The following is a 23,334-nucleotide window of genomic DNA, read 5'->3' as shown; positions in this document are numbered from 1 at the left end:
GCAGGTTTGGTTTCCCTCTCTCTTCCTGGCCATGGTGCCCATGAGGTTCTTGTTGCACCCAGAAAGGTAGTGGACAGGGAGCTGCTAAAGACTTCCCAACCCCAAATCCTGCATCTTCATAAATATCTCCAGGGTCATGAGGGATTTGCACTGCGTGCTACAGTGAGAACATGTACGGCCACTGCGAGCCAAGGGTGCTGCGGATCCAGTTTTGGCTGCTGTGAAGGATCATGAGTTCCTGTCCCTCCTTCCCAGATTTCTCTCTTCTGGGCTTTTGTGCAGAAATAAGCTCATATGCCTTTGAGCAGTTTAGTGCTCTGCACTGCACTGTGTAATTTTAAGTCCTCTGCACCGCCATGTACACCTTTCCTTGGAAGAAGGGTGCATGCAGTGTGTATGGATGTCTAGGCACCAGCTTCTGCCAGCCACTGTTGTGCGAAGAGGAGCAGAGATGACAGCTGGAGGGGATTTCAGCTTCCTCAGCTTTGGGTGGTGAGAAAGTGGCTGCAAAGCTGGGCTAGGCTGAGCCATGGCACTGAGGCAGCTCCCAAAAAGCTCAGAGGTGCACTGAAAATACGGTGGAAGTTCTTGGGCATGTACCACTGCTATGCTGAAGCCCAGGTACCATTGAGTGAGTCGTGCCTTCTGCCTGCCAGGAGACTGCAGTCACACGGCTTGTTGCAGGAAACATTTCAGAGGTTGGGAATCTTGAACTGGCATGCCTGCTGCCTGCAGCAGTGATGCTGGAGGGGCTGATTGCCAAGCCATTGCCCTCTCCCACCACAGCTTGCTCTCTTCCTTCCCACTGCTACCTCTGTCGTCTCCATCACCTGGGGATTGGTTGCACAGCTGGCTCCATAGGAGATGCTGCCTTGCTCAAGTATTTGGACCCGTGGGAAAGAGCATCATTTTACCAATCTCCTGGCAAGTAAACCCTGCAAAGGGCTGTTGGCATGGAGCAGAAGGTGGAGGGGCTCCCTTGGACATCTGTTGGAGCTCTCGGGGGGGAAAAAAATCACCTCCTACCTCCTCTCTTGTCTCTGGCTGTCTCTGGCCAGCCCTGTAGCTGATAGAGCTAGCAGCTGCTGCCCAGATCGGATGTGGCAGAGTGGCAGCTTTGGCCCATTCCAGCACATGCTGCCAGGGTTCTGCAGCCTCCTGAGGACAGAAACTCCCCGGAGCCACAAAAGGGCCTCCAACCAGCCCAGCTGTGACCCTGACATGTCTGAGCCCCAAGGTGTAGGGAGGGTCTCTGTGGAGGGGGGTCTGTGTCACCTTCAGGGTGACGTGCACCACCAAGGACCATTCTCTGCCCTGGAGGCACCTCTGCCACAGCCGATGAGACACCGCTGTGTAACCCAGCTGTGCTTTGCTGCTAGAAAGCATCATCCCTGCCTCCCTGGTCCTCTTCCCCACCAAGTCCTCTGTTACTGGACTGAGGTGTGGAGGGGAGGGATGGCTTTTAGGGCCTTGGAGGCTCTGCTCAGAGGCTGCTCCCTCCTGCAGCCCTGCTGCCACTGAAAGCACATAGTGTTCAACCCATGCCTACAATGTCACACCTTGGCCCAGAAAGCTTCTTGTTCTGTCTCGCACTCAGCAGGGATCTGGACAGGGCTGCTTCCAATGGGGCTTTGCAGAGAAAGCCAGGGTGTAAGGAAGCGTGGGGAGCTGCAGCCTGTGCAGTCGGGGGAAGCCAGGAGCACACAGAGGCAGCCAGGCACAGCTCCTGAAGCATCTCCCCACCTGCATTAACCCCTGTCAATAGGTCCTTTCTTGTGAGGCTGGCTGAGGCAGAGGTGAATCACTGATGGGTGCCAGGCATGAGGCAGATGCCCCCACCCACCACATCATGAAATGAAGGGAACAGCCCTTCAGGGCAGGAGCAGCATCAAGAGAAAATCCCTGTTGTGAGAGCTCTTTGTGTTTCCCTAGGGCGAGGCTGGACCCCCAGGACCCAAGGGCTACAGGGGAGACGACGGCCCCCGCGGCAATGAGGTCAGTGCTGCTTCATCACTGCATCTTCTGAGGGGAGAGAATGAAAGGAAGACCAGGAGGTGCTGCCCATTAGGGTTGTCCCCAAGTCTCTTGGATCTTGGAAACCTGTTGTAGGTAAACACTCAGGCACTAGTTTCCTGGCAGACGCATTGAGGCATTTTTCATGGATCCTTAAGGCCACAGCTATATTTTTCCCCACCTACCAGAGGCGATTTCGTGGAGAGGGTATAGCCACACCTCAAACCATGTGGCTTCCCACCATAGAAGTTGGGGGAGCTGCTCTCTGAGGGCACCCACCTGAATCTGCCAGCAGATTTGACCCCCAGGGCAGGAAGCAAGCTGAATCCCAGCCACACCTCCTGTGATGGTCTTATGATGGTAGCTGGTTGCCTCAGAAGGCATTGTCTTCCCAGCTCAAAGGTTGGTGTGCAATGCATGACTGCTTCTTCTGCTCCTTCTAGGGCCCAAAGGGATTGCCTGGAGCACCTGGACTGCCTGGAGACCCTGGCCTGATGGGAGAAAGAGTGAGTGGTATTTGTCTGGTGGGATTGCATGCCGTGTGGAAAGGGTGTACAACAGGCTGGTTCCACACAGCATGATTTAACTTGGGGAGAAAAGAAATGGCATTCATACACAGCTGAGATGCTGGGAAAATTTGCAAGCAGACTGCTTTTGAATATGCATGATATCTGCAGGCTTGAAAAGCTGTATTTTGGGATGTAGTTGCCAGCAACAGAGACCTGATACTTCCCAGTCTGTTCCCAGCCTGTGGCCATATCCCCAGTCTCTGAGAGGGACAGTGTCACTCTTCTCTCAGTGCCCGTGCAGGTCACTCACAAGCAAGATGGCCTTTTTACCTGCCTACACCAGTGTCCAATCCACTAGTTGCATATTTTTTGCACAGACATTTTCTTGCGGAGATAAACTGTCCAAGGAGGGCAGGATCCTGCTGTTATGCTATCTAAGGGATCTGCTTTTCATTATCTCACGTGTTTCTCCCTTCCTTTCCAGGGGGAGGATGGCCCTCCTGGGAATGGCACGATTGGATTCATAGGTGCTCCAGTAAGTTTTTTGTGCTGCTTTGAAATTGTAAGACCATTATTTCTGCTTGTCCAACCTAACATGCTTCCTTTCCCTCATACCTAGGGGCAGCCAGGAGACAGAGGTGACCCTGGCATTAACGTAAGTGTGCTGCTTCCTTATATACCCAGCAGAAATTGCCCTGGACGGTGGTTTGGCTCCTAGAGCCTCTCTGTGAGCTGCATGGTGAAATGGTCTCCCTGAAGCAGCCTGCTCCTCCAAAGCCTTCTTTTCCTTCTGCCCACCTCTCCCTGCAGTGGATGCTTCTGGTGGAAGTGTCCTGCCTCAGTGCACTGGTAATAACACACAATGGCAGCAGCATGGGCTGAGTGCTCTCCGATGCAGCCTCAGAGACAGAGTTTGGGATTGGAAGTGCCACCCGGGGGGAGCTGGATGGTGTTATAACAGTGAAAGCCACCTAAGAAGTTCTCTCCCTCGGTAGCGCTGCAATTTGGTGCTAGGGAGCCTATACGCTGCTCTTCAACCCCCTCCCAAGCCAGCTCTCACAAGGTCACTGCATGCCAGCACCAACTTCACCACACTAACAAGAGCTGACCGTGCAGGAGTCTCTTCTGTACTATTTTTCAGGGAACGAAAGGCTATGTCGGTCCTAAAGGTGATGAAGGAGAAGCTGGAGACCCTGGCAATGATGTGAGTAATCTGTATAAAGCTGAATCATCTTTCTCTATGAACAGAATACAGGAGCTTTGGGCTGGGTCTCTAACACTACCTTGCCTGTGGATCAGAGTCCACCAGACTTTGTAAGTCTGCAAACGCCCTTTGCCACTGAGCAGTGTCTGATGGCAAGGGGAGCCCTCTCCAGATGTTCATTTTCTGTCCTACAGCTTATGGCTGGCAAACCTCCAGATCTATTAGGTTGAGGTGGGTATCATCTCTGCAAGGTTTTGTATGCTTCCAGATAGCACCAATGGTTGTATATATGCTGCACCGCTGTCCTGTGGAGGGATATTTTCCCAGTGTCCATCCCAACCCTCCCAAGCCCTAACTCGTTTGGCTGAGTACAGCAATTTCAGATAACACTTTTGTGGTTAAGCACAGCTGAGCAGTCACCTGGAGGGGGAGGTGCTGCATCCTGACACACACAGATTTGTGGATTTGGGGTTTTGTTTTCATTCTAGAACCCAACCCCTGGCCCCAGGGGCATCAAAGGAGCGAAGGGCCACAGGGGACCTGAAGGCCGCCCGGTAAGTAAGGACCCTGGCAGGGTTTGCACTGATGAGCACAGCATGCTGTGCTGACAGCTCCCAACAGCAGGACCCACCACAGACTCGTTGTGCTTGGCTCTGCTCACAGCAGGAGCAAGGCAGTTTGAAAACCCACTGCTGAAGCCTGGTACATGGGTCTCTGAAATCACATTCTTCCTAAATCAGGGCAGAAAATACAGACACTTGTGCTTTTTAATGAGCAAAGCTTTCTCATATGATCAGGTTCAGTAAGGGCAAACAGCGTTTTGGAGTGGCCATCATGAACCTGAGAGCATTTCAGTCCTCGTTGGGTTGCCTCTTGCTTGTATAGCCTCACATTGACCTGGAGGCTACAGGATAGGCATCTTCCAAGCAAATGGCATCCATCCATCCAGCTCCTGGGTGCTGTGGGGGCAATGCCAAGCCACGTCACACAGTGTATGTGCTCGCTCGCTGCCTGCAGCAAGAACTTGCCTTTCCACCCTGGTGGGCATGGCATGCATGGAAGTGGGTCTCCTTTCCCCCGCCCCCATGCAGCCTCAGGGCATCATGCAAGCAAGCAGATGTACCTGTCCAAAGCCCAGTGCAGGGGCCAGCAACTGGGAAGCCAAGAGACTTTTCCAGACTCTGCATTGCTTATCAAGGTATCATCAGAGTACACCGCAGATAGGACTGGCTGCTCTTGTAATTGCTCTCTCTGCAATTCTGTTTGACAGGGACCACCAGGACCTGTGGGGCCTCCAGGACCGGATGTAAGTGGGACAGGATCGGGGTGCTGCTTGCTTGTTTGGTCTGTGGTTCGCCTGCCCCATGATGGCTCCTGGGAAGGGGTCACTGCTGGGGGAGCCTTATGCTCCCAGGCTGGGTGGTAGCTTCCCCCCATTACTGTCCCACTGAGTCTCACTGGCTGGATTTCCTTCATGTCAGTCCATCACCAGCTAGTCTCCTCTGTAGTGTGCCCTACTTGCTCATCACTCGTTCCCAAATCAGGACGTGCTTTGAGGGCACAAAGTAGCAGCGGGCACGGTGGGCAGCACCTGGGAGCCGGGAAGCCACCTTCACTGTTATTCAAACATTTCTTTACCCCTGTTTTCAGGAATGTGAAATCTTGGACATCATCATGAAGATGTGCTGTAAGTATCCCTGTACTGCTCCTGCTGTCCCGCTCGGCTTCTTGCTGAGTGGGAAGTAGCTGCTATTTCTCTGGCCTCCAGCAAGCAGGACCATCCCTAGGCAGCATGCAGAGGGATGCCATGGGCATCGCTCCCCTTCCACAAGTCACAATTAAGTCAACAAGCTGGGGGGGAGGTGGGAGGTCCTCCCTGCAGCAGGGACAGCAACCCCAAAGAGGCAAATCTTTTGCACATTGCTGTCCCTTCTCTTGACCCAGGGACTTCTAGCTTGATCTCTAGAGTCAGCCATGCAATTGCATTTCACTTGTGCATGCTGCAGACAATTTTGCTGTGTCTGTGGCTCTGTACATACACAATTACCCTTCACAGCAATTACGAGCGAAGTTGTGTAAAATCTTTGTGTGGACCATTTTATAATGTTCTTTTTTTCTTAAATAGCAGGGCCTGACTTTCCCCCTTGGGAAAGGGAGGTCTGTTCTGAGGTGTCCTGCCATGGGGAGCAGCAGTACACATGTGCTGCAAAGGGTTTCTGGCCCACAGCCAGTAATGAAGTGCTGGAAGGACACAGGGTACTTAAGGAACTGGGTTTGAGCTCCATACTCTGGTGATTTACTTAATCCCCCTAGGATTAGCTTTTATTTATATTTAAATAAGAATGCATCAGCGTGTGCAGAAACAGTTCTGCTGAGTGCAGTGCTCCAGGTCGGAGCATCACAATCTGCGACAGGAGAAAGATCTGGATATTTCAAATGGGAGGGAAACCTCCATGAGCTCGAATTGTCCAGACCAAGTGTCTTTGGGCTTGCAGAAACACAAACCCACAGTCTGCATTGGTGGGGGGAAAACCCTTGTGACAAGCATTTTAATGTTCTCTCTTTCTCTCCCTTCTCCTCTAGCTTGCTGCGGTGAGTGTTACTTAGCAAAGTTCTGCAAATGTTTGCTAGCATTTCTCCTTGCTTGCCCCCCTCCCTTTCCCTGCTTCTTGCCTTCTGCTATGGAGCCATAGTGAGAGCCTGGAAGGGAGGACTGAGTATGAGCAAGGCGGGGGGGGAGGGCAGTGAGCTCTCCCTGAGTGTGTTTCACAGATTCAGAGGCTGCTATGGCTGGGACATAAGACTGGAAAACTCTTGTCGAGGTACCCCGTGCCAGCAAACTGTAGGCAGATTTTCTCCACCCTTTTTGCAGCTGAAAGGGACATTAGTTCAGGGCACGCTATGGATCCATCTCTGTCCCCGTCTTCCAAATTCTGTGCTGGCCTGCAGAGAAATGTGCTGGATTTTTTTATCTGATGCTGTCCCGACGGGTTGGGTTTGCAGTCCAAAATCTTGCAGGAAGAGCCAAGGGCACATGATGTCCTTCAGCCATGGGAAAGAGGGGGGAGCAAGCTGAGTCAGCCTCCTCCAGCGTCACCTCTGTCCTCCTGGTCTGGGTGAACGAAAGAAGTGAGAAGGCGTATGAGGAAATGGGTTTTGGAATAATTACTGGGTGTTTTAAGGGTACTCACAGCTTGGAAATGCTACGTGTCTTATAAGAGCAAAATGCAAATGGAAAAATTAGTGAACTGACTCTCAAGCAGCTATTTTTCAGCTTTGTTTTACACCGTGCTTTGTGGGTAGATAGGACAGAGGCACCCAGCTAGTCAGGACTAGCAGTAGACATCAGCTGCTTGCTTTGGCATGTCCCCCTTGAAAACGTGCTGCTCTGAGCGAGCTGCTCGGGTAGAAAACAGAAGCCACTCTGCCCCTGTGCCTTGCTGCAGAGTGCACCTGTGGTCCTGTCGACCTCCTCTTCGTGTTGGACAGCTCTGAGAGCATCGGCCTGCAGAACTTTCAGATTGCCAAAGACTTCATCATCAAAGTCATCGACCGCTTGAGCAAGGATGAGCGTGTGAAGGTGAGATTTCCACCGAGTGCTGGGATACACTTGTGTGTGCTCACTTATTTTTCACTGCAAGCAGAAAAACAGGGAGGTGCCCTCACTCCAAAGAGCCTCCACAAGGCTTAGATTCAAGTATGTAATTGGGGTGGGTCTTGATTCCTCCCAGGTTCATAAAGTGATGGAGATGAGACAGCAGTTTGTCCCAAAACATAGACATTTCACTCTTTCTGGTCAAAGCAACTCAGGCTGCTGTGGCTGTGAACTCTTCCTCCGTGTCCCAGGGCAGAAGGCTCATAAAATATTTGCCTGATCAGTCAGTCTCTCAGTCTCTTCCTTGTCCTGATGAGTATTTCAGGTGGCTGGAGTACATAACACATGAGGTGTGTTGCAACTTCCCCTAGCTCCCTGATGGCCAGCCCCCCCCAGGCACCCTTGTCTGCCCCCAAGCCTGAGTTTAGGTTACCAGTTAAGCACACCACTAAAAAGGACCTTTGCAGCCCAAAACAGCAATATCATCCCAGTAGTGAGTCTTTCAGTCTGAAGAGGGACACAAATTCTTACCCTCCTAACTCTTTCCTGTTTGGGGAAATGGGGGAAATTTCGGTTACCTCTGATTTGGAAGGGATGTTTGGGATCCAGTCTTTCCTTAAGGTATAACCAGACGCATCTGTAGCACATGGGCTGTAAAGCCACTAGAACCTGCTATTGGACACTTGTGGGGGCATGCGTGGGTCTCTTTGGTTGACAAAGAGACAGTAAGAAAGAGAAAGGCTAGACCTGGGCAGAAAAACCACTGTGTTGGAAGAAAAAGAGAAGTTTTGAAAAAATATATATTCCTAGCCACCCACCATGGTCAATGGCTTGTGTTGAGACCACTGAGCTAGGAAACCTAGGTTTGAATCTTGTTTCCCTGACTGGCTCACCAAATTGGTCCCCATGTGCATCCATTCCTGTTGGGGCTCCTTCTACCAGAGGAGAGGCGGCAGGGCCTGCCGTGAAGGCATTCAGTACAAACCACCAGCAGGATTTCTGAGCTCTCCGGGGCCCCCTAAGGTATCTGACCCTAACCGCCTTCTGTTTTTTCCAACAGTTTGAACCCGGGGAGTCCCGTGTGGGTGTTGTGCAGTACAGCCACGACAACACGCAGGAGCTGGTGGCCATGGGGGATGCCAACATAGACAACATTGGGGCGCTCAAACAGTGAGTCTGTGGGGTCCCGGTGCATCATGCAGAGACCTGAACCGGGGACACCTACTCACCTCCCATCCTTCATCTCCAGGCTAGCAGCTCCTACAAATGCAAGGATCCTACGTGTTCTTTAGTGGAAAGTAGTGGTTGGTGACATTGTAGGTGGTGATGAGTCCAAGGACCTTGCCAGTTTTCCACCCAAAGGCCCATGCAGGGTTGTTGCCCTGCCTCACAAGTGTGTCAGACATATGTGTTCCCAGGGACTCCTTCAGGATCCATGGGGCAGGGCTTGCAGGATCACTGGTGTCTGTGCTTGCAGGGCAGTCAAGAACCTGAAATGGATAGCTGGGGGCACCTACACTGGAGAAGCCCTGCAGTTCACCAAGGACAACCTGCTGCGGAGATTCACCTCTGACAAGCGTGTTGCCATTGTCATCACAGATGGACGCTCCGACACGCTGCGGGACCCTACCCCGCTCAACTCTCTGTGCGACGTCACCCCGGTAAGGGCACAGGGGAAGCACCCTGCCTGCATGGAACCACCACACAGCAGCTGTGCATCAGAGTAGTGCAGGCTCTCCGGCGGTCTCCATGTCTTTACTACCCAATGCTAGGGGCAGGGGGAACAAGTGTCACTAGCAGCACTCTCACAAAGTGACAGGCATTCAAGTTCAAGAATGCACTAGATGATGAATGCATCTGGTGATGGACTCTAACTTCCCTGCAGGTGGTTTCCCTTGGGATAGGTGACATTTTCCGGAACCCTCCAAATCCAGATCACCTGAATGACATTGCTTGTTTAAGCAGACCAACCAGGCCAGGACTGTCCATTCAAAGGGACAACTATGCTGAGCTCCTGGATGATACCTTCTTGCAGAACATCACCTCGTATGTCTGCCAAGGTTGGTGAAATGTTGTGGCTGGAGGCAATAAGGAAGGTAGTGAGGATTGCCTCAGCCAAAGGGTGTGAGGGATGCAGGCTGCCCTCTCTTGTCTTTCCCCAGTCATGCTCTTAAGCAGACATTGAGGGAAGAGAATGGTGTTCAAGGTTTAGTTTAATGAGGGACAAGGACATCTCGAGTCTCAGAACACTTTGCAGCCAGGCCCAGGTCCTCTCCTGCTGCAGGACATCTAGGTCCACAGCGTTTTTTAAGCACATGCCTCTGTGCTTTCTGGTGCACATTTATAGCCTTTGCACAGCGCCTCGTACAATGTGGCTGTGACTGAGGTGAGCATGGGAGCTGTGGCTCCATGGGAAGCTGTAGAAGAAGTGGTTTTCCTGGGTGACCTGGTGACATTGATCTTTCTGATTTTCTCAACAGAGAAGAAATGTCCTGACTATACCTGCCCAAGTGAGTATTGGCTCCTCCTGCCACACAGAGCGGTTGTGGGTGCTGTGGTGGGGGAAGTGGGAATTTGTTTGTGGGAATGCATAGCTTGGAGACCTCTCACAACAGGGAGGTTGCTGGGCTGGAGAAGTGAGCAAGCTTTGTCATACACTTGCAGGGTCTATCAGACACTCGCCATCCCAAAGTACCTGGGGGAAAAACCTAGGCAATTGCTTCTCTGGCACCTCAAGCCTAGAGAGGAAGCTGTGCCAGATTTTAGCCCTCACAGGCTTTAGCCGAGGCAGGTAATAAGATCAATTGCTATGTGGCAGTGGGAGCATGGGGAAAAATCAGCACTGTGACAGGGATATTTGAGAAAGGTGCTTGAAAAAGTGAGTACAGGGAGGAATTTAGTGGGGTACACCTCCAAGTCAGAAGTGTATACAATCCTCAGACTCGTCATGGAGAGAAGCCAGCCTCAGGAGATGAAGTGGTTCCCCAGACGTGCAAGGACAGCACTGTATTTAAACAACAAGAGTCACTAGATTATCTAAGCCAGATAAGTACCTGGGAATGGAGCCTGTCCTAAAGTAAATAAAAGAAGGAATGAAAGGGTAAAAGGAAAAGTGTAGGACAGCACTGGGGTAGGGAAAACCAAGCTGGCAAATACCCAGAAAGTGGGGATTTGCCAAGTCCAACAAGGCAGGAAGCCTGCAAGATGGCCAGTGACTTCACCGTCTTTCCATGGAAGAGGCAAAGGAGAAATGCAGCATAACGAGCCCTGGGTCTTTCTCCTTGCAGTCACCTTCACCGGGCTGGCAGACATCACGCTGCTGGTGGACAGCTCCACCAGCGTGGGGAGCAAGAACTTCGAGACCACCAAGAAGTTCGTGAAGCGGCTTTGCGAGAGGGTTCGGATGACTCAGTGCGTGTCTCAGTGGTCCAGTATAGTGGCAGGAACCAGCAGAAAGTGGAAGCTCAGTTCCAGTACAACTACACGGTCATTGCCAAAGCCATTGACAACATGGAGTTCATTAACGATGCCACAGATGTCAATGCCGCTCTGCAGTACGTCACAGGGCTGTACCAGCAGTCTTCCCGTCGTGGGGCAAAGAAGAGGGTGCTGGTGTTTTCTGATGGCAACTCTCAAGGGATCACCGCGAGGGCCATTGAGAGGGCTGTGCAGGAAGCTCAGCAGGCTGGTATAGAGATCTATGTGCTGGCAGTGGGCAACCAAGCCAACGAGCCCAACATCCGCGTCCTGGTCACGGGGAAGAGCGCAGATTACGATGTGGTCTATGGGGAGCGCCACCTCTTCCGTGTGCCGGACTATACCTCTCTGCTGCGTGGCGTGTTCTACCAAACTGTCTCCAGGAAGATAGCTGTTGACTGAGCATCTGGGTGCTTTTCTGCCAAGGCAAGGCCTGCTTCTGTCTTGCCTAAAAATGAAAACCAACAAAAGAAAAAAAAAATTGACAGTATCCTTGACCAACTTGAGGAATATTTGTCTATGCAGATAGCCATAGTGCCACAGCCTGGCTGTGCATAGTCCCCTTCCTTCTCCTCTGCTTCATCATCTGCATCTCTACTCTGTTAGCCTCAAACTTCCCTCCCTGCCCATGACTGCCCCTCCCTCCCCACAGCAGGCAAACACAAGCACACCTAGAAATAAGCTGCCAGAACACCAATAGCAACCTCATCCCACTGGTTTTTGCCAAGAAAGAATCACGATGAGGAATTTTGTACCACTAAGGACTAGCCTGGTCTTGTAAGGCTGATGATGCTCTTTCAGATACAGGGGTTTTTGTTCATTTGTTTCTTTCTTTTATACATCAGCTGAGCACTTGCCCAGCTCACAATGGTCCTAACCCAATGCCATGCTTCAAGTGAAACATTCAACACTTCAGCAAGCTTTGAGAGGGGATTGTTGTCATGGCTGTCAGGTTTGGTTTGTACCTCCCATGCTTGGTGGGGGAGGGCTGGACTGCATCACCCAAGCTGGGTGGAAGCATCTCTGGCCTCCGGTGCCATGGGATGGGGCACTGACTTCCGAGGGCTGGGGTGGAGGTGGGTGGTAGATAATCCCTCAGCACTGACACTCCCATTCAGAGCAGGGAGGCTGGGCACTGATCAAAAGAAAGATGGACAGCAGCCATTGGGAAGGGGGGAGATCCTAGAAGAAGCTACATAACTGCACTCCTTCACTAACTGATCTCATGGTCCTACAGTGAAACCAGGAACCTCATGAATAACCTGATGACTTGTGCTATGGTCCAAGTTCCATTCTGGAAAATATCTCTGAGCCCAGTTAGTGGGATTTTTTTTAATATATATTTTTTTCAAAAGTGCCAAGCTGTCTGATTCCCAGTGAGCTCTCTGGGAGTACTGTTTCTATAGAACCATCTAGGAATTAGGCACCTGGGCCCAAAGGAAACCCACTAACTGTACTATATATTGAATTAGGGCCTCATCTACAGCCCAGCAAAGTGAAGGGAAAGGCTGCCATTATCTGCCAGGGTCTTTGACTCACACCCTACGGATATACTGACAAAGGTGCTATCGCTACATGGGTGATGCGGGCCCTCAGTGTTTACAGTTATTTCCAGGACCACACTGAAGATGTGGTTTGGCTGGGTGAGATTTTGTTTCAGTGCTTCCATTGGTGCTCTTGCTATGAATTCATGCGCTTCTGAGAAAGCAACAGTGATTGCCAGGTTACTGGCATCCCAAACTCTTTACTTTGTATGCAAAAACCCATTGTACCAGTTAGTTTTATTTTATGCCTGTGTTTTGCTAAAATTGTCTACTTCGGAAATTTGTCAAATAAATTGTTTTCCACAGTCTCGTTGGAAGTTTGTCTGACTTGAATTACAAGGACTCCAAATGTTCAAAAAAATCACTCAAAATAGAGGTTTCTGGGATCTGGGAGGAACTCCAGCAGAACTTCCCACATAAAACTGTAAGGGATAAAAGAAAAGAGATCTATTGCTTTTGCATTGCAAATCTGGCTATTGTTGAATGCCATGGATTTGACAAATATTGTGAATTCTCTTCATCTATCACATAGTGCATAGAATTTTTGAGAGAAGAGCACCGAGCTCTCAAAGGATGGGAAATGCGTATGCAGCTTCTGTTTGCCTTCTGGTTGCAAAAAACCCAACCTACACAGGTAGGTACTGTTGTTTCCAGAAGACCGGGTCCAGAGGGATGGTGATTATCGGATGAAGAGGTAAGCTGCATTTGCTTTCTGTTTATGTTCAGCATCTCTGCTTAGTACCTCATTTCCTGGGCATGTGGGGAAGCTGCCCTGCAGATACGGCTAGTAGTGGAGGTATCAAACAGCTCATCCAGCTTCACGAAGCTCAGTGCTCCCCAAACATTTGTTTTGCATCCTAAGACAGCTCTAAAGGGTGCCTGTCTTTGGGGAAGCTCCCAAGGACTTGCAACTTTTCACTGTAGATGCATGCACAGTCACTTGTTCCCCAGACAGTGGACCACAATCATGTCTTTTTTTCTGTAACACAGAGGCACTGCCTTGCTTCCCTCTTGTCTCATGTCCTCCTCTTAGTCATGCTCTCTCCCGGCCAAGCATCTCAGCTGAGATGCTTGTTGGGCTCCCTGGCTGTTCTGCAGCGCCAGGCACACCTCACTTCACAGCTGGAAAGTCTGAGGAGCACCTCTGGGGAGGCTCTGCTGGTGGCTGCAGTTTATATCAGATGTCCTGCTCTACTCTCCACGGAAAGTTAGGGAAAAATGCCTTCACGTCTGCCCTAATAAAGGCAATTATTGTTAAAGCTAAAGAAATATTTCTTAATGGCCCACTGCAATCCTTGGCATGAATCATCCATGACACAAGGGAACACGCCTACTGCTAGGGCTGCCCAGCCAATGGGCTGTATTGCTGTCAGCAAGGTCCCCCCCCACAGCTCCTGCACTCTCCTGGGGGGTGTGTTCCCATTGCACCCCAGCTGGGCCATGCCAAAGGCAGGGATACAAAAGACATCTGGAGAAAGATCTCTCTGACTTTGGACTGATTTACAGCTTTTTGCTAAAAAAGCAGGTGGTAGGAGGGATTTTTCCTACTTCCAGGAGCTTCACACTGCCCCCAGCCATGCCCTTAATTTTTCCCTTTACTGAAAGAGGAAAAAAATCCCAAATGAGCAAAAATTGTTGGTTTCCAAGCATCAGTTCTGGAGTGTTTGTCAGCTTTACCATGAGAAAAATCTAAACATTCCCCTTAAATTCCAGTTTGCCCAGAAGAAAGACATTTTTAAACAGAGCCTGGTGAAGAGCTGTCTTCCCCAGAAGACAGGGACCAACAGGGATTTTTCAGCAGCACCCAACACCTTGTGTTTAGGTGTGCTGCCTTGCCTATACCCATGCTTGTGCACTGTCCAGGCAGAATCACAGTAGCCCCTGTCAGGTGTTTGGGCCAAAGTCAGCCCCAATATGCTGGACCTATTTTGTCTTCATTTTCTGGTTATATTCAGTTCCCCCTTTTCAGTCTAAATTTTTATGCTTCCATTATGGGGAAGGTCAAAAATGCCTCTGCCTGCGGGCCTGCATTGTTAAACTTCAGATGTTCTCCAGATGTTCAGCAAGGGCATTTATGTAACAATGACAGAATTTGGGCCACATTTCTGTGTTTTCCTCTGACTAAACTCTCCTCATTTGAGGCAATGCTGATTCACAGCCCTTTATATGAAGGTGATGGCTGGGGAAGGAGGGTTTTGCTGAGGCCACTTTACCAACGCGGTAGGACTTCTAGAACACATACCCTACGAACAGTGCAAAGAAACAACAATGGAACAGGCTGGGACAGTACTGTGGGACTGCAGTCTTAAAGGACAGACCAAAAAGTGATGTAAGAGAGGTAAACTGGTAAGTGAGAGATTAATATCCTGCCCGGTTAGTTCTTGTAAATGAAAACGTAAGACTGCTCATACTTGGGAAGCCCCAGGAGGCTCAGCTACACACACCCACTGGCACTGCTTGCCTGTCCAGACCTACCCAGCCTTGTTGCTGCAGCTCTGGAGCAGGTCTGCAGATTAGCTGATTTCCCTGGTCATAGTTTCTCCACGGATATCAAGTATGGCACAAGGCCCTGCCACGTAGTGTACCTGTACAGCCCCCAGGTCCGAGTCATTTCCCTGCACTGTGGTTAGTAGTTGCTCCCACCACCAATGGGGAGGCATGGCAGCATCGTGAACGCTATCTCTGCAGCCCTGGGCAGTCCCATTCCCCAGAGGCACTGCCTTGGACACCATGGGACTGCTGGAGACCACAGGGCTGTAAGGGCAACTCTTACCCCAGCTTGCAGCCCTGCAGCCCAGCCAAATTGCTGTTGACGATGCTAGCACTAGACATCAAGCTGTATAACAATAAATAGCAGTTCTAGGATGATTTTGATTTGCATTTTCAAACCTATTTAAGAGCCTTCCCTGTGCCTATGATTTTCCCAATGAGCAGAGGTCCACTGTGTAGCCTCTCCTAGCTGTAACAGCAGAATAACTGAATGTCCAAATGCCTCTATCCTGGGGTTTGAGGTTTGTTTTAACTCTATTATTCCTAAATGTAGTTAGTTTAAGCTTTGCATTATTTTGGCCAATTGTATAGATCTCCCCGTTTAAGAAAATCCTGTCATATAAGGAGAAAGAATCGTGGTGTACGTAAGCTTGTGGGCAAACAGCAGAGGAAAGACTGTAACCCATTACAAAATACAGGGTTGACATGCAGAAGTAATTCTGATCAAATGCAAGACCATGGAGGAAGACCATCCCCTCCCCTCCAGCACACAGTGTCATCATCATACTTCTCCAGGTAAAGGATTTGAGAAGCTGATGGCTTCCCATAACATTGCATAGAATGGGGGAGCATCACCAAAGCATGGTCCAGCTCTGGCAGACATGTATATCAGTTTTCGTTTTTGCTAATTCCTATCAATAATTAAGTCATTTAGATTATAGGCACCTATATAATAACTGGACTAAATAAGTTATTGTATTCTGGTTAGGCTAAGACATTAATTAGACAAACAATGACTTTTTAGATCTAAACTTAACAATGTCTTCTTTGGTTGCCTGTAGCTAAGCCCACGCACAACAAGCATGCTCTGCCAGGGTCTTTCCCCTCAAAATTTCTCTTTGTTGCCTGTCAGGAGATTGGGCTGGGTCCACAGTGTCTGCTTTCCATGCTTTTCTGCAGAAAGTATGTGGTGCAACAGACCAGTTCCTGGGCTGCCCCTGGCAGGCTGTGGCAGAGCTCCTGGGACCTGTGGCAGCAAAGAGCTCTGGAGGCTCCTCTGTGGCAGGAGGTGGTATGCAGCCAGGTGGGCCCAGCGGTTGCTGTATGTATGCTGTAGCAGTCCTGGTATAGCCACGGGCTTAAGCCTCTGTCTAAAAATTCTGCTGTTTTTTTTCCCAATCTGTTGGCCAAATAAAAGACGCTGCCTCATCAAACTTAGGTTTCTTTAGTCACTGAAGTGCTGACAAATAAGGTCATTAAGCCCATTTTTTACTTTAAAGGTATATTGTACCCCACAGGCTGCATATTTGCTCCCCTATCAGATGCTTGTTTGTCCAGTCTTAAAGAGCTCTAAACATGGAGGCTTTAGCAGTCTGTTTTAGTGCAAATCACTGCTGCAAATAACGGAACTGGTGCTAATTCTGGAGAACATGTCTAGCCCAAGAACCTCTTGCTGCCATTAAGTCTGTTACTTCTTGTTGTCTCCATTGTGGACACAGAGATCGTGTTCCTCCTTCCCTTACAGACTCATTTATCAGCTGAGGTCTCTTCTTTGTGTTTTCTTTTTTCTCTCATTACCTGAACACCCAGTTCTTGTTCATGGTGCCAGAAACCTGTGGACGCACTTGAAGGTAAGGCTGTGGCAAAAAGTCCAGAGGCCTGTTCCCTGTCATGGCACTCATGGGGAAGGTCCTTGTAGCAGATATGTTCATCACAGCAGCAGTCAGGAAAAAATTCTCCAAACTGGTAAGGGGTCTGATGGCAGTGGGAGTCCCCTTACTCCTTGGTCCTGGGTCTGTTTGGGGTTGTTTTCATATGTTATTGAACAGTCTGCATGACCAACCTTTCTTTTCTGGTTGGCCCACGGGTTAGTTACACAACAATTATTTAACTGTGAGACCTCTACCCATCATAAAGGTATTATAGGGACAGGGCAAAGCCTTTCTGAGCCCCTATGGAGCAGATTAATAACCCAAACTAGACTCCCGGCAAGAGAACCTTGAGACATTTGTTTTGCATATTTGTCCTAGAGACTAGGAAGGGATTAAGGCACAAATTGTTATGCACGCAGCTTTGAAACAACTTCTGTGGAAGGCAAGCCCTGGTTTACATGTGGATCAGTAGAACATGCTCAGAGTTAGCCATCTTCAGTAACAAGCTTATGCCAGCCAGCAAACAAATAATTTTGAAGCTGAAATTTGAAATGTGACCTGTTATCCTGAAAAATATGGGCCTTGGAGAGCTCCCAGTCACAGAGGAGAGGCCAGGAGATGCTTGACAAAAGGAAATAAATAGCATCCTTCTGCAGAATCAAACTGAGGAGAAGAGACAGCCTGCCAGACCCTGTGGCACCCACATCCCTCAGATGTGCACTGCGATGTGCAGATGAGTCTGGCTGATGAGCATGCAGGGATGGTGGAGCCCAGAAGCTGACGATCGAAAGCCATCGGTGGACTTTGTGCTTCCTGAATCACATAGTTTCAAAATGGCTAGCCTGACATTTCAGCTTTGCAGTGACCCATGCCTCCCAATGCTCCCTCTCCCACTTATGAAGGGAAGTACCATAGGCTGCTATGGCATGGAGCATCACTGCCAATGGCCCAAAAAGCCTCTGCAAAGGGGATGGACTCTGCATGAAATGGAACAAAATATACACATCTACAACAGTTTTTACATCAGCATGTGAGGGCCCCTAAAGCCTCACAGTAATTTCAGGCACTTACCAGGATTTGTCCTTCCTAAGCATGCCAGTTTGTTTGCTGACCCCACAGGGAGACGTGAAATGAAATACCAAAGCAAACTTATGTGTTTCATAGACCAGCCGGGACAGGCATTGGCAGCTACCTACCTGGGCCTCATCCAGCACCTCTGGAAGGGCAAATCCCCCCATCTTACCAAACCTTGTCTTTCAAGCTCCCTTCCTGGAAGAGCCTGTCCTTTCTCAGGATGATCTCAGGATCATCCTGGCTACTGCTTCATTTTTTGCTTTTTCCTGAGGATGCTCCCTGTTGGCTGCAGGGCTGAAAATCACTAGAATTAAGTAGCTTTGATGTTAATGCCTCCTTGCCCTTTTTGTGGGGGTAATAGCCTTTGATGTTCTTCCAGCTTTCCAGAAACCAGCTTTTTTTGGTGTTAGGACTGCAGGATTAACTCCTACTGCCATATTAAACCTCAGATGATGCTGTAAGCAAGAAAAGGATTTCTGAAATGTCACAAATTCATCTCTTGCAGTCAGACTGAACCAAATCAGATGTCAGATGCCTAGTGCCACATTGCGTGACCTTGTACCACATTCAAGGCATATCCAGCACAGACACTGGCTACCTCTGGCAGCAGGAGGTCCTTGCCCATGGAGGTCAGCCAGCAGTTTCAAGATATGTCTTGCAATAGATACTGCAGGCAAGCGAGCACCTCGCCCTTTGCCTGTGCTGCTACTGCCCTGGTCCTGGCCTGAGACAGCTGATGGAGAGAGGCAGTGGAAAGACAAACTGCAGACAGTGTGGGTCTGCACTGGGGGTGTCCCATTTTGAAAGCAGGCTTTTCTACATGGCACAAACCTAGTATAATGTGAACCTAAAGATCCTAAACATGATCCTAAGTTTGCCCCTAAATTTTTTCTCTTTCTTTTCTCCTGACTCAACAACCAAATCCCATACCCCTCAACTAGCATTTTTCATGGCTTAAGAGAAATCAAGCAAGGCAGAAGTATGTGTGCAAGGTCGGCACCTAGATCCCACAGTTTTTCACTGCTATGAATACATGGAGAAAAGGCGTCATACCCTGGCTGGTGGTTTTTTCCTGGCTCAGTTCTAGAAAGCAGTTCAAACCTTCATAAACATGGATATTAGCTCAAAGTGCTTGTCTATAGCGTCCGAAATCCCTGCAAATCCCTCTGTTGCCCTAAAAGAATCCAAACACTCAGGAGCCGCAAAGCATTTGCTCCTTCATCTGAGTCGTGCTTATTTCTACATAAATGGAAAATTCAGCCTGGAGTGTTTCTGAGGGCTCTGAATTTCTGATAGTACCTCTGGTGATAAAATTGTCCCTGCATAAAAAATTATGTCTTGGTTAATGTGAGAGCTAAACATAGTTACATACGGTATTTTCCACAGGCCCTGAAGTACTTGAGATTTTTCAAAGGCAGCTTGTAAAACCAGCGTGTTGCTTTTCTAGGGCAAGCCTGCCCCGGAAAAAGCTGGGGCCATGAGCAGCACACTGGGGTTTTTTCTGGCTCAGAGAGCCTAGCGTAGAACTTCTGGCCACGTACTTAACAAGATCCAGCAGAGGGCTGCTGGATGAGTCCCATTTGGAGCTCTGCAGCTCCTTTGAAAAGTGTGTCAAAAGGGGTCTGGCATGTTGGGGAAATGAGAACACGTGGTAGGTTACTGCACTTGAAACCAGCCGTTCCAACAGCAGCCCAGGATGAGACCCGAATGCTGCACCCAGGGTGCAGCAGGGTCGTGCTGAAAGTGTCATTTACTACCTTGCAAAGCAAGGCAGGAGCAGCCTAGCCTTGCATATATTTCCCTCTGCAACATACCTGGGTCTCACAGGTCCCACCCCATGGGAAGGCCCATGCTGGGTGTTGGAAGACCATGTGCAGGAAGACCATGGTGCAGGAGGAGGGCTGCACGCAAACGTGGCAATATTGCTCTGAGGCCACATGTGCTTCAACCTTATGCGATCTGGCCAAGGGTTTCAGGGTCCCCACGGTTTCCAGTTTCAGTTGATGTCTCATCATCTAGCTCACGCTGTCCCCTTTGCTACACAAGCTGGCTGTCTTCCCAGCTCATATGCAAGTGAGTGGGCACTGGGAATTCAGTGCTATCAAACCCACATTGAGTGGCTCCACTCTTCATAGTCACAAGGGGATTTGGGATTTCCTGCAAATTCAGGGTCCCTTGGGTTCACATTGTTGTATATTTTATGCAGGGCCTGGGAAGCCCCTCATGCATGTGGCAAGACATGGTCAAGAAATACTGTGCTGGTAGACGCTGCATAACTGAATGGTGAGTCAACTATGGTGTTCTTCACGCAGAACACAGGCATTGCCACATCCCCGGAGCTGTCTCATCTGGTTGATGACAGGCTGCTGTGTGGACATTCTGATAGATTCAGTCTGGCTGAGGTATCACTCAAACATCGCAGGCAGAAAGCACGCTATCTGGGAAACTTTTCTGTATCTTTTTTTAAGGGAATTCACAAGAGAAGGCAAGCTGGTGTGAGAAACTATAACACAGCTGTGTCTGGCCTGCATAGCAAAGATAGATATGACCATGTCGTATCTGCATCGAGTCAGGGAGGCATCGCACAATTCAAATGCTTCTGCTTTGAAATCGGAAGATCAATTTCTGACCATCTTGTGCCTGGTCTACAGTTAATGTCAGAAGATACTTTAAACCTAGCAAAGATGTTTATGTAATATTTATTGCTTGTGATGTCTAGTGAGTTATTAGGTAAAGTCAAGAGCTAGAAAAATATTTTGGGAGCTGTTTTGTTGGTGGGGTGTTGCAAAAAAAAGAAATCAAGAGTTTTCCCAAGACCAAAACTATAGGTGATATGGGAACTGAACCTCTCTCCCTTGATTCCCATGTGCAAGACGTTCTGTGAAAACCATCCTGAATGCACAGGGAACACAAGGCAAAGGCAGTGATGTGCAAAAAAATCAAGCTCCTGTTCAGACACACTTCTGGCGTAATGCTTTCTGCTCTCTCTCCAGTGTGCATGGAGCATAGGAGCACCCTACTGAGAAGTCTGTACTGGCTGAATCCTGCACATTGCTACTGTTAAGATCCAATTTTTTTGGATGAGAGGAAGGCCCCCTTGCTTTCTAGCTGACCTCAGATGAGTCTGGGAGGCCAGGGGTGGCTGGACCAACTTCTCCTTTAAGGTTCGATCCCTTTGAGGGAGATTAAGACACAAACAAGGTCAGATGTTGTAAGTCCACCCATTTATTAACTCTTTGGGGGAAAGAGAGAAAGCAGCAATAGGAAAGGAAGGAAGGAAAGATGGGAAATTAAGTGAGAGTTCTGAATAGGAGAGTGCAGACAGTCATCACCATGGATCCGCAGCATCCTGGGGGTCCGTGCTTCTGCGGTCTTCAGTGGTGGGTGATCACACACACAGGGTCAATGATCTCACAGGGTCTTCGGTGGTCTCCCATGGGGTCAGCAATGGCACACGGGGGCTGAGATGGCAGCCTTTTATAGTCTGCGTGCCTAAGACACACGCTTGCACAGACTGCCTTCAGCAACAACTTCACGCCGGCCCTCGGCAACAACTTCACGCCTGCACCGTGCTTGCCCAGGGCAATGGCATGAATCTCCCATCTCCAAGCCACCCCCCATGCCCGGGGTCTCATGTGCCGACCACATGCACCCAGATGTTTGCTCTCACTGGGTAGGACATTACCAGGGCTTCGCCACTGTCCCTGGAGCTGTGCAGGTGGGGGGCAACTTGCCCAATTGCCCTTGCAGAATCCTGTTAGCTTCATGCAGGCAAGCTTTGAGTCAAATGTCCAGCCATTCCATCCCTCACAGCTACCAGGCCAGATGATACCTTCTTTTATAAGCCTTTTGGGGTGGTATTCATTGCCTATAGCTTGAGCTATCTTCAGTGAAGACACCTTTGTCTAAGCTAATCATTTAGGACCTCTTCATAGCAGAGATAAGAAATAGGCATGTCTGGAGTAAAATTAACCTGAACCTTATCAGACTGGTCGGAGGGTGACAAACTGGTCCATACAAGTCCCATCTCTCTCCACCAGTTATAAAGGGGGTCACTGTGGCTGTTCCAGAAGTATGATCCCAAGAGTAGACACTACCCTTCAGCTCTTGTAAAGTGTTATCGTGTATTTTTGTGCAATTTTTCATGAGCTAAGATAGTCGAATCAGGCCTATATCCACTGTGTCTCCTGGTTTTTTACACTCCGTTGGTTTTGATAGCCAAAGTAGAAGCATGTGTTCCCTGCGCAGTTGAGAAATTGGAACAGAAGTACTCAGTTAACCCACAAACACTGTTTTCTTATTGCACTTAAATAAGTGATTGCTTCTTAGCCACTGGAAAGGACATATGTGCTGCACTGGTAAAAATAGATTTATTACTTTGGACAATTATTCCAGGAAATTTGTACCAAAACAGTCCAAAAAGTCCATTTTATTCTATTAAAACATTTGAAATATAGCCTTATATGTAAAAATAAAATCATTCAGTGAATAGCAGACTGATAGTTTTTACTGATTTTGAGGAGAAATTTAGTAAGCAAGTGATTTTAATAGGATGTTGTAAGGAACTCACTGCTGAACTGAAAATAACTTTTCTGTTTGAATATTGCTGTTCATTTTCTTTCCCAACCTGGAGGTTTTTATCAGAAATAGGTCTATGTCATGAAGTAGGTACCAGTTCTGGCTTTAAAGTTGCCCAACATGATGTGATTAGTTCTACAACTGAATATGAGCCAGCAATGAACCCTTGAAGGCAAAAAACGTCTTGGGCTGCATTAGGAGGAATGCTGCTGAGCAGGTCAAAGGAGGTGATCCTTCTCCTCTGCTCAGCACTGCAGTGCTGTGTTCAGTGTTGGGATCCCCAGGACAAGAAAGAGATGGACATGTTGGAGCAGGTCCAAGAAAGGGCCATCAAGATGGTGAAAGGATTGGAGCATCTCTCATACAGGGAGAGGCTGTGAGAGCTGAGACGGTTCAGACCAAAGAAGTCTCAGGACATCTTATCCATGTGTATAAATACCTGATAGTAAGTAGTGAAGAAGTGGTGCCCAGTGATAAGACGAGCACAAACTGAAATACATGAAATTCCCCCTGAACACAAGGAAACACGTATTTTATTGTGAGGGTGGTCAGACACTACAACCCGTTGCCCAGAGATGTTGTGTGGTCCCCATCTGTGGAGATACTCAAAACCCAACTGGGCATTGTCCTGGGCAGCCTGCTCTTGCTGACCCTGCTCAAGCTGGGGGGGTGGACTGGATGATCTGCAGAGGAGCCTGCCAGCCTCAGCCATTCACCCATGACTCTGCTGGTCCCCATTTCACCAGAAGCAACAGAGAGTCATCTGCTCTGCCTCCCCACATGTTCCTGGGCTAATCAGGGTTTCAGAGGAAAGCATTCTGAGATCCCAAGGTAATACATGAGGCAGAGGAAAATTAAAGAGGGATCTTCTCCCCTCTTTATTAAATCACCTAGGCCCAGAAGGGACTCAGAAAGTTGGAAGTAAGGTTTATAAACTCTGAAATGGCTCCTGGCTTCTTGTTTCAAGGTAATCCTGCTG

General features: G+C 49.1%; 1 protein-coding gene across 1 annotated transcript in view; it reads left to right on the top strand.

Moving 5' to 3' along the window:
* Positions 1-11,200, top strand: part of COL6A1 (collagen type VI alpha 1 chain) — a 24,720-nt gene extending 13,520 nt beyond the window's left edge. The window contains 16 exon segments of the mRNA XM_009634676.1: positions 1,933-1,995; positions 2,457-2,519; positions 3,007-3,057; positions 3,142-3,177; positions 3,664-3,726; positions 4,215-4,280; positions 4,997-5,032; positions 5,377-5,413; positions 6,310-6,318; positions 7,173-7,306; positions 8,382-8,491; positions 8,799-8,982; positions 9,207-9,381; positions 9,802-9,831; positions 10,609-10,716; positions 10,719-11,200. Of these exon segments, the coding sequence (XP_009632971.1) occupies positions 1,933-1,995; positions 2,457-2,519; positions 3,007-3,057; positions 3,142-3,177; positions 3,664-3,726; positions 4,215-4,280; positions 4,997-5,032; positions 5,377-5,413; positions 6,310-6,318; positions 7,173-7,306; positions 8,382-8,491; positions 8,799-8,982; positions 9,207-9,381; positions 9,802-9,831; positions 10,609-10,716; positions 10,719-11,200 (1,647 nt within the window).
* The last annotated feature ends 12,134 nt before the right edge of the window (positions 11,201-23,334 follow it).

The sequence above is a fragment of the Egretta garzetta genome, unplaced genomic scaffold, assembly GCF_000687185.1.
Source record: "Egretta garzetta isolate BGI_Z169 unplaced genomic scaffold, ASM68718v1 scaffold732, whole genome shotgun sequence".
Classification (NCBI taxonomy): domain Eukaryota; kingdom Metazoa; phylum Chordata; class Aves; order Pelecaniformes; family Ardeidae; genus Egretta; species Egretta garzetta.
The sequence above is the reverse complement of the archived record's forward strand: the minus strand, read 5'-3'. Positions and strand labels throughout refer to the sequence as shown.